The 12,069-nt window shown below is 30.3% G+C and overlaps 1 protein-coding gene across 1 annotated transcript; it reads right to left on the bottom strand.

The window, feature by feature from the left end:
* Nucleotides 1-6,228: 6,228 nt before the first annotated feature.
* LOC100305799 (uncharacterized) lies at nucleotides 6,229-8,546 on the bottom strand. The gene is given in 4 exon segments (NM_001249917.2): nucleotides 6,229-6,378; nucleotides 6,760-6,828; nucleotides 7,460-7,571; nucleotides 8,156-8,546. Coding segments are annotated over 4 exon segments (387 nt in total). The 5' UTR covers nucleotides 8,284-8,546; the 3' UTR covers nucleotides 6,229-6,300.
* Between the last annotated feature and the right edge of the window lie 3,523 nt (nucleotides 8,547-12,069).

Here is a 12,069-nt window from a genome sequence, read left to right as displayed (position 1 = left end):
GACCAACTTTTTTTCTCTAATTTTTATAATAATTATTTTAAAAATTATACCAACATTGATTTTTAATTAGTTGATATAAAAAAATTTATACTGATACTAAGCATGCATACATACAATTCAACTCATAATTATTATTGTAGCATGATAGTGTTTTTTTTCTTTCAAAAAAATATATTATTTTCAGAAATAATCGAATACTAAAGGCATTTTTTTTTCTCTGTGGCGAAAAAAATGTGGATCAGGTAAAAGTTATTGTTTTCTAAAAGAAAATACATATAATTAAAAAGTTTATGTGTTGTGAAGACTTAGAAAAGGTAAGGTCCCTCAAATTTTACATCTTGCAGCCCTAATCATTCTCATTGGAATAGCTACGGTTTGAAACTATTTTATTCTTTTTTTCAGGGTTAGATTGAATGTGCAAATGTACACATTCTAAATTTTAAGTTTTAGGTTGGTCTCTCCTTTGCTAAAAAAAAACTTAGATTGGTCTTAATTAAGTTTCATTGATTTTTGTTTTAAATTTTAATTTAATATTTAAATAAATTACACCATTTGACTCAATTTAAGTTTGTGTCCTATGTTTTTGACTTTGACAATTTATCCTTTTCGATTTTTTTGTCATCATGATAATTAGTTTCCACCGGTTTTCAATCATATTTTTTTTTCTAATCACAAAATTCAAACCCTTGTAAATTTACCATTATAGAATATTAAAAATAAAATTTTATTTTATAATTATTATGGTAACAGTATTTTCTTTTATTATAGTTGACTAAAAAATCTTTGTGATTTAGAGAGAGTAATTTTATTGCCTATACTAGTCTTATTTAACTCAATCCAAATTAGTTAAATGTTCAATATATTATTTGGATACTGGCGGTTTTAAGAGAAAAAAATATTCAAGTGAATAATTACATTTTAAATTCATTTTCAAAATAGGATTAGTATTCATATTAAAATTATCAAAATTATTTAATGAAATTCTCTTTGACATCTAATTCACATTCCATTTCTCTCTCTCTTACAAAAATAATAACCATTGTAACCTAAACAAAATGTCTCACTAATAATTACTAAGGTTGATCAAATGGAGTAAAATCTAATCTTCGGTTTGTTTTGTTATTATATATTTAATTTGTAGTAGTTTAAATTCATCTTTACAGAAATATACATATTAAGACTACCAAAAATACTTTTAAAATATTTTTCTCTAAAATGTTTTTGATTTGGTTCTGATACCATATTACTAATTTGATTAATTCAAATTGATTTGTTTATGTAGATATAAATCTCATTAACACTATTTATTTCTTTTTCTTTCACTAAAAAAAAGCCGATGTAACAGGAAAAAACAGTGACACTAGTAAAGCGTTGTTTTTAACTGCTTGTGCAATTTATCGTCAATATATAGTTAGTTGATAAATAACTAACAGCATGTAATCATAATCAGTTTGAGTTTGAGGGAATCTAAGTACGGTCTTGTTAAGAAAAAATTTGGAATCAAACTTTGTAAATAAAAAAGATATGGTTGAAACTTGAAAGAAAATATTTCACTAACCATAATCAATTAGATTTTTTGATCAAGATTAATTGTCATTATCAATAAAACTAATGGATGATGGTGTGATAGTCTAAAATTGGGAGTTTTCCAACTAAAAAAATATTCATACCTCATTTAGACCAGTGAAAATTCAAACTAGCCGGTAACTTACTCCATTAGATGCAAAATTCTAGATATTACTCCATTTGATAAAATTCTAGATCAACCTTGGTAATTGCTTGTGACACGTTTTGTTTAGGTTACAATGGTTATTATTTTTGTTAAGAGAGAAATGAAACATGATTTAGATGTCAAAGAGAATTTCATTAAATATTTTTTACAATTGTAATATGTATATTAATTATATTTTGAAAATGAATTAAAAATGTAATGATATAGCAAATCACATGAGGATTTTTTTTCTAACACAAATAGCATCCAATTACTATATCAAGCAATTGATTGATTTGGACTGAGTCAAATAAGGTTAGTATGGACAACAAAATTTCTCTTTCTAAATCATATAAAGAATTTTTTAGTCAAACTATAATCAAAATAAAATACCGTTACCATAAAAATTATAAAATAAAATATAATTTATTTTTAATATTCTATAATGGTCAATTTACAAGGGTTTGACTTCCGGCAAAAGAATACCATAGATTTACCCAAAAAACGAACAAAATAAATAAAAGATTAATAGGAAATTTCATGAAAATAAAAAATAAAAATTGTGAAGACAAGATTATAACTTTTTAAAAATAGAAAACAATATAAGAAAACCATAATATTTTAAGTGGCCGGAAATATAATTTATTCAAGATTAAAAAATTATTAAATGACAAAAGCTATGTCAAACTTGTAATGATTATTGAGTTATGATAAGTGGAGGTGGAAAATAGATCCAAATGAACTAACATAAATGAGGTGTTGCTAGGTGCACCCAGCAGTATTGCTAGTGCACCCAGCAATTTCTCATTTTTTTAAAATTGTTCTTCCATAAAATATTATGAATGTTTTAATTAATTGAACTAATGAACCAATTACATTATAAAATAAATAATATTGTTATACATAACACTAAAATTTCTAATGCATATTAAAAATAAAAAATATTTATTTAATATATATTAAATTTTGTAATAGTAAAAAAAATTAATGACCCATCAATAATATTTTTAAAAATAAAAAATATTTTCTATTACAAAATTTAATATATATTAAATAAATATTTTTTATTTTTTAAAAAAATATATAGATTAAATAATTCGTATGATTTATATCAAAATTAATTGTCACAAAATTTATTATTTAAATTTACATGCGCATTAAATATACATTAGAAATTTTAATATTATGTATAACAACATTATTTACTTTATAATGTAATTGACTCATTAGCTCAGTTGATTAAAATATTATGCTAATAACATGAAAGTCACGGTTCTTCCATAAAATTGGCAATTTTGGAAAAATGGGAAATTATTGAATGCACCAGCAATACTGCTAAGTGCACCTAACAACACCCCACAAATGATTAGTATAACTATCATTTGCATTCTAATGTCTTGTACATATTAACACGATGAAACATGTGAATAGTATAGAAATAATATATTTTCATAAAAAAAAGTATAGATTATAAATTTATGATATAATTGGTAAATTTCTTCACAAATATCTACAATAAAAGAAAATAAAAAAGTAAAATGAATTAAATTTCTCTCTTAAAGTTAAAATCAACTTAAGCATTGAATTTTTCCAAAAAATGGAGTGCATAAATTAATTTTATCTTATAGTAGAAACTCAATTTATTTTACCTTTTTATTTGTTTTCTCCTATAAGAGATTATAAAAAAGTTTATTTAAACAAAGTTTAATTTATTTTCAAAACAATTTATTTTAGAAAAAATATTGTTTATTTTTACATTTTTCTAAAAGATCTTTCAAAAATAAATATAACTTTTTCAATTTAACTTTAATCAACATTATAAATCTTCCACTCTAGAGTTTCTTTTATATAAAAAAATATAAATAAATTATTTATTAGTTGTCAGTCACCCATCATCTTTCATAGGACATGGATTTCATGTTGTCAACACATGACTTTCCTTTTGACCCATAGTTTTAAAACCATGTTTACTTAAATGCTAGATGCAATGTGTATACTTTGTGCCCATCATCTTCCAAAACGATCAGTAATATTATATTTTAGATTCCCAAAGTTAATTAAACATTTTTTTTATTAAAACTTCAAAATATTGTATTTACACTCTAAGTATGTGATAATACATTCTTCAAGGCTAATTAATTATTTAGGGTTATTTTTTAAAATAAAATACCAATATTGGTCCCTTTCAAAATAATTTATTGACAAATATTTTTTTATCATTGACCAGTCAAACAAAACTAATAGTTTGACGAGTAGGTTTAAAGAAAACATGACATGTAACTTATTCTTTGACATGCGTCATGTTTTCTCTTTAAATCTATTGGTCAAACATGTAATTCACCGACCAAAAGAAACCTATGCCGATAAATTATTTTGAAAGATACCTGTTTTAGTATTTTATTTATAAAAATTACCCAAAATGATCAATCACCCCACTCTTCAAATTTCATAAAACACACAAGTGATCCCATTTCTAGAAATCATATACTTCAAGTCAAAAACATGAAAAATCATATATCCCAAACAAACTAATATCATTAAATTTGTTTTTTAGCTGAGCTTAGAAAGTGAAGATACATGCACCGACCAGTGAGGACTGAGGAGTTATGATTTGAGTGAATGAGAAGCTATTGAAGAGACCTTTCTTTTCACGAGAACAACGAAGGTCGGTCACAAAGATAACGAGTAATCTCTCTAGAAAGTTTGGAACAACTAACAAACACACTCCAAGTTCCAACTTCCAACATCCCAAGTGACCCTTTCTAGCAATTAACTATTTTTCTTTCTTTTCCCTTGTGCTATAAATAGACCACAATACAATACTAGCTCTTACCGAATTTTGCATGCTACAACTTTCTTTAATCTCAAAACAACATTGCCCACCAAGAGAACCAAGTTGCAGGGATAATGTCTGAAGATCTTGATGATGAAAAAAGGTTATACGAATGTTTAAGGAAGTATGAAACCATAGTGAAACAGGTATGACCTTAATGTTTGATGTGCAACTCTATGGATGAACATTTTTTTCTTTCTTGTCATGATGAATCTTATCTTATACTGTGTACAAATGAACATAATCACTATGCTTTCAGTTTGAAGAGCTGATGGGAATAATGAGCAATGGCAATGCAGTACCAAAGACAAAGTGGAGAAAGGTACATCTTTAAGATGTCCTTATTTTATCCAATTTTAGTGCATGATTCTATATAACAAAGAAATGTCATGTAGTTAGTTAATGGTCATAACTTCATAGTTTCCTCTGTCAAAAAAACTTCATAGTTTCACAACGTTGGACACTATCAGGTAGGGTCCTTGAATGCTGCTATTAAGGAATGCAAGTATGAACAATTTTAATGTTTTCATTAGTCTAGTGCATCTAAATCATGTTTCTTATATCTTTAATGGCCCTTCCCTCTCTTTTTCTCACACACTGCAAACAGGGTCGAAGAGGGAATGCCTCTGGTGGAGGAGCAGCTGCTTCCTCAATCCAGACAAACAACAATGAAGTACTAGTGCAGACAGTGACCAGGTTTTTGCATGAACTGAGAAATAACCCTAGAGATTCTGAGTGATCAAGGAGCAGATGAGGATAACAGTAGTTATATATTGTGTGAAGATCAAAATTAATCATTATAGCCACCAAATGCAAATCTTGATATAAAAGCATTATACCAATTGCTGTAGCTAGTGGCCAAAGCCAGCAAGTAATGAGTAAAATACTCACCTCCCATTGGGTCAGAGAACAATACTGCTCCCCCTCCCTTTTATTTTTTGTTTTTTGTCCAAGCACATATATTAGCAACATAGCATGACCCTAATCTTCTCAATGCATCATGTATGTTGACATTTAACCCTTGCATAATTATAAATGTTTTAAAAAAAAAGGTCTGTAAGTTCAATTTAAGACGCAACATAAAAGTTTTTGAGGTCCATGTGACCACATTGTAACCATAATTGCAGCCACATCAACTACATTTGCCTAGAATTTTTCAAAATATCAATGATAACAATAAAATTGCAACTGCAATTTAACTTCACTTCTATCCCTTTCTCTCTCTTTTTGGTAAACATGAAAGTCATTTGCTTTAATCCACTATATATAAAATGGAAATAGTAAAAATGCTGCATGTTCTTGATCTTATTATATGGCATCATAGTGAATAAAGAGTGAATAAATTTACCAAGGACAGGCTGGATTAATCAGATACTGGCCCATAGTACACAATCAAGGCATACGCCTGACACCTGTTCTTTAAAGAAAGTAAAACAACATAACTATCACTATCAGGTACATTTGGAGATTAAAGAAATATATATATTTGCCCATAATAAAGTACAGAGGAAAATGTAACCCCCGTCAAAATGGGGGAAAAGGAGAAATGCTGTGTGTTTTCATATTCCCAGGATGGCCTGTATCTCTAAGGTGAAAAGTTGAGACCATAAATCATACAGCCAATATTCTTCCATGGTTGAATACTAGTTGTATGCTGCAAATATCTTTAAAACACTTGTGCCAAAGAATAAACAACTTATGGACAAAATGACAAACATAGACCTTCATGTTAACGCTTTCGTGGTTAGTTCATGTATCATGAACTGCACTTCAACCTTTCCTCTTCAAGCTCTCTTTTCAATGTTTCCAACCTTTCGAGTAAGACTGCATTCTCCTGGTACGTTAGAAGGTCATTAGAACACATGAATAATGTCGTGAAAAACAAACAAATTATGCATACCCACCAAATAGAGCCAAAAACAATTTCACCCAACATTATCTTAATAAGAAAGGGTAGGAAATTGTCCTAGTTTATAGGTAGTTATAGCATTTGACACAAATAAAATCAGCATCACAGGCAATAAAATTTGAATTTTGGAATTTCGGGACTTATGATAACTTATAAGTTGGTTGTGCACTGCATCTCTTACATTAACAGTGAGTGTGGTTATGCTTTAACGATTTTAGTTTTTGTTTTCCCAAGATGGAGAAATGAATAAAAGGATTATCATAGGGAATTAGAATGAAGTTTGATTCAAAATTTATGTAGACATACCTTTTGCAGTATTGCCAATTTATGGTTAATATCAGAAGCATCCTGCCCCTTCTGAGAGGACTCCTGAAACTGCCACACACACACACACACACACACGATTATACGGTCATTGCAGGAAAGATATAAAAAAAAAGGAAGGAACATTTGTTACTTTATTGGTTGGAAAAATAAATATTGATTTTTACAAGTCTGTTTCATTGAGTGCCGACTCTATTATCTTGGTGCAGATATATCATAAACCTGTTAGCTGTTACTACCTACTCAAATTAAGAAGGCTAAGGTGTGAACTGTGAAGCACTACCAACCAAATCATAACACAAAACTTGAAGCTAAAGACATGTTTGATTTTCTTCTCACTTGTTGGTTTTAAAAATTGTTTTCTAAAATAATTCCATGCTACTCAACAATCAACTTCTCATCCAAAATCTATTCAAACTTTTGAAAAAATTGTTTCCAAAACCAATAAACAGAAACAGCTAGAAGATGTTCCCTGATCCTCTTCTGTTTTGTGGTCCTCGGCGCCTAGGCTCAACCACTCAAGGGTGTGAATCGTCTAGCTTGGTGTGAGTATATGATTTCTTTATTGTTGTTGTTTAAAACAAAAAAAGTTTTTGAAAATTGAAATTAAACAGACACTAAATCTTTCTTTGAATTCACATTGCAAGGTAGAAAGTGAAAGTTGAAAAGAAAGAACACATACCACTTGAAGCTCCTGTAAACATTTTTTTGTCCTATCTACCTCCTGATCATACCTCAGCCTCCACTCTGCAGACTCATCCATTGCCTCCCTGTTAGCAATATCAAACTGTTGCCTGCAAACAGACGAATGAACCAAAAAATATCATCATAATAGAAGCGGGAACGACAATAGTGCAATAAATCTGCCAAAATAATGATAAAAGAGTTACAGAACAATAATGGTTTGTTTGTTTTTTTATCGAGAAATGTTAATTGTTAGCTTGTTAGTTTTTGGTAACAAGAAAGTTCGAACCCACGATCTTTTCCTTCTTTCCTTCTAACAACAAATGTTAATTGTTAGCTTGTTAGTTAGTTTTTGTTAACAGGAGGAATCGAACCAATGACCTTTCACTCATTTCCTTCAATGGACAAATGTTAATTGTTTGTTAATTTTTGTTAACAGGAGGGATCAAACCAATGACACTCATTTTCTTCTATCAGCAAATGCTAATTGTTAGCTTGTTAGTTTTTGTTAGCAGAGGAACCCAATCAGCGACATTTTCCTTTTTCCCTTATTTCTTAAGAACCCCATCAATCTTATATCTCCTACAGAGCAATAATGGTAAGGCTGACTTTGCAAAATATATGATTTTTAATTCATTTTAAGAAAAATTAAGAAGACCAGAAAAGGGTAAAATAGCAGAAAGGGTTAGGTAACCTTAAGAGTTGGGTGTCATCGGAAGAAAGGTTGTAGTGAATAGCCCAGAGTCTGAAATAGACGGCGATGCCCATTAACATTAGAAAAGCGAGAGTGGCTAAGATACACCTTCTCCTCGCTCCCATCATTCTTCCTCTGTTATGTCATGTGATGTGTGTTCCTCATTCACTCTTATTTTCTCTATAACGTTGTTGGGATCCGAACCCAACAACCAACGTTGCCAGTGACTGTCACCTACACAAAACACTATATTGGACCTTGCTTCGCCTAATTGCTTTCAATTCCATGATCTAACCTCTTTTAGATGGCAATAAAATCCGTATCCGTCCGTACCCGTACGAACCCGCTCTAAGTTTGTGGTTGTGGGAAAATATCTGAGTTCACCCGATACAGATTCGGGTTCAAGGATTGCTCAACTATTTTAATCGGGTATGGGTTGGAGATGTACCTATACTCACCTATAATCAAATTATTATAATTTTATTTATTACTTATTAATTTTATTTTAAATTTTTTACCTAATTTAAGATTTTTTTTAACCATTTTTATAAATAAATACGTTCTAATAAATTTATTGATATATAAATAGTTAAAAATAAATATATAATAATTTATTTATTTTTTCTCATATTAGATTTTTGATATAATTTTTTTTTTAAAAAGAAAATACTTACTTTTTTCCATTTTCGATTTTACAAAATGAGAATTAATTACTATTTATTATTTATTTAGGCTTTTGGGCTTGGGTTAATGCTTCGCTCCAATTGTGGCTCTGGACTTTGGGAGAATTTCTAAATACACTTTAACACATCCCTTTATTACAAGTATACTCCCCTTCATTGAAAAGAAAAGCCTAACGCATTCCAGTCGTTATGCCATTAATATATTCCCCTTTCATTATTTTGTAATATTTTTTTCGAAACACATCCTTTTGAAAACTAGTGTACCTCCTTTAATTTTTTTAATATTTCCTCTAATATGTGAAAAAAAATTAAGAAATGTAAAAAGAGGAAGTGCATTGAAAGTGACGTAGCTGTATTGTCAAAATTTAAATAAACTTGAAAGAAATGATAAAAATAAGATACTGCAAGAAAAATGATCAAAAAGGAATTTCGACGTAGCTGTATCACTGTATGTCTTTCACGTTGTGTTGGATATTGTGAGTGCATCATTTGAGCTTGGGCAATTGTTTGTTGCACCTTTAACGTTGTTTCCTACACTTATTTTGGAATGTATAATTGTATATCGGAATAGTCTTATTTTCCGGAAAGGCTATTCTGAAATGTAATTTATATTTAAGAATAGGTGTTTTGAAAGCTTAAAAAGATTCAGAGTGACATTGATGGTACAGGAAGCAACTGCCTTCAGCTTAGACTGTCACTTTATATTGAGTTCACTTGGGCCAATATGTTTTTGGATGTTACTTGGTGCACCCGGTACATGTGGTGAAATAATAAAAATGTCCTTCACCTTGATAATATAAATACTCCTACATTTCCGTTGGTACAACGTGAATCCTTCGTCTCCTCTTCCTACAGTCGCTTCTTCCTCTTCCTCTCACCGTTGGTGTTGGTGCTTGTCCCTCTTCCGCTCATCCTTCGTCTTCCTCTGTGCTAGTGGTTGTTGCTGTTGGTGGTTGTTGGTCCTTCGTCTTCTTCAGTTCTTCTTCTTGTTTCTCTTCCCGCTCTCAAGTTGTTTTTTGTTGAAGCGTTCAATGATTTCTTGTTATTATGATGTTGTTGCATGATTATATTGTTTTATATAATTGGTTTGTGGTGTTGGTTTTTTTTAAGCTTTGCTGGAAAAAATGGCCTGTTGTCGGAAAAAATGACATGTTGCTGACAAAAACCCATACGGATTGATGATCCGTATGAGTCATACGAATTGTTAATCCGTAAGAATCATACGGATCAAAAACTGTATGGGTCATACGGATTACCAACTCGTATGACCCATACGGATTACTAATCCGTATGGGTTTTATTTTTACTTTTTAAACTTATTTGAAATTTTTTTCCTTTTATTTTTGAAAAATTTATTTAAGTTATTATTAAAAAAATTTCAGTGTGTTGTGCCATACAAATCATTGATCTATATGGTATTTTTTAAAAAAACTTTTTTATTAATTAAAAAAAAGTGAAAATTTTTGTTGCAATTTTTAAAAAAAATCCTTGTGAGTGTGAGTTATTTTTTTAAAAAAATAATAGCTGTTATGTATGGTAAAAACATTATTTTAGTTATTTATTAAAATTTAATAAGCGTTATTACCATACGGATTAGTGATCCGTATGGTTCATAAGGATTGTCAATCCGTATGAACCTATGATATTTTTTTAAAATTTTGTTTTTCAAATTAAAAAAATTGTTAAAATTTTTTTTTTTGCAATTTTTTAACAAATTTTAGTGAGTTATTTTTTTAAAAAAATTAATAGTTGTTATGTATGGTAAAAAATTTATTTTAGTTATATTTATTAAAATTTAATTAGCGTTATTGTCATACGGATCACTGATCCATATGGTATTTTTCTAATGGTGTTATGTTTGGTAAAAAAAAATTGTAGTTATTTTTAATTTTTTTTAGTGATTTTGTTAAAATAATTTAGTGTAATTATTTTTTAGTGTATTGTAATCATTTGTGAAATTTAATCATGTATTGAAATTTTATTATGTATGGAATTATTTGGTTAGTTTTGTTGATAATTTTTCTAATTTATATGTTAGTCTTCCTTTTTATAAAATTTGGCTAGTTTTTTTATTTAATTATGTATGATAGTATAAGATTACATTAGATTAGATTAGATTTCTCATATTAAGAGTAAAATTAGATTAGTAAGATTAGATTAGATTATTGAATATAAAAAACACGATAATTATTATGCAGATAATGGTTAGAACTAGAGGTCTTGGTCGAGCTTTAGGCCAAGCAATAGGAAAAGTCTTGGGGAGGAGAGACGCGAGTGACGATGATGCCCCCCAGCGGCGAAGGCCTATTGCATCAGCCCGTAGATAGCGGTAGCAAGAGCCTGTTGTCGAGGACCCTCTTACAGCCGCAGTGGAATTGAACGAAGAGCAGTCAAAAGCACATGTTGAAGAAGTTGTTACTGATGTTGAGGGTTTTCCAGGCGGACCCCATGACACATCAGTTCTCAAAGATTTTGAAAATCACATTGCTTTTAGAGTCTCGAATGGAGAGGTATGTAATTTTTAAAAACATAAAGAATGTAGTTTACTAGTCAATAATTTTTTTACATCATCGATATTATTGTTTGCAGGAATGTCCTGAGCTGAAGTTATCTTCTCATGGAAGGAAGATGGCTAAGTTCAAGAGACCTGCTCCATAGATTGAAGGCCTTGTGGCGGCCAGTGGACTAAGTCCCTTGATCGCCTGTTCCCTAGATACGGGCGATCGAAAACTAATGTCTGCTTTTGTGGAACGCTGGCATAAAGAAATTAGCAGTTTCCATTTGCCCGTCGGAGAGGTGACTATCACCTTGGATGACGTCGCGTTGTTGCTACATCTGCCTGTTGTATTCCATAGCTTCGAGCTACTTCATGTCGACGACGCTGTCGAAATGTTGGTGGAATTACTCGAGGTTACCGCTGCAAAGGCGAGAGCTGAGATGATTCAGTGTCATGGTTCTTATGTTCAAATATCGTGGCTACGCGACGTGTATGTGATGAAGATCGAGGCATGTCACTGGATCGTAGCAGCGTGAGCGTATTTATTGCATCTGCTTGGATGCACACTCTTTGCTAACAAAAGTGTCACACACGTGCACATGGTATTTTTTGATGCACTGCGTGACTTGACGTAGAGGTGGGGTTATGCTTGGGGCAATGTTGCACTTATGCACATGTATGATAATTTAAATGACGCGTCCAAGAGCATGGTGAGGCAGCTTGCAGGATATATC

The sequence above is a fragment of the Glycine max genome, chromosome 10 (genome assembly GCF_000004515.6).
Source record: "Glycine max cultivar Williams 82 chromosome 10, Glycine_max_v4.0, whole genome shotgun sequence".
NCBI lineage: Eukaryota > Viridiplantae > Streptophyta > Magnoliopsida > Fabales > Fabaceae > Glycine > Glycine max.
The sequence above is the reverse complement of the archived record's forward strand: the minus strand, read 5'-3'. Positions and strand labels throughout refer to the sequence as shown.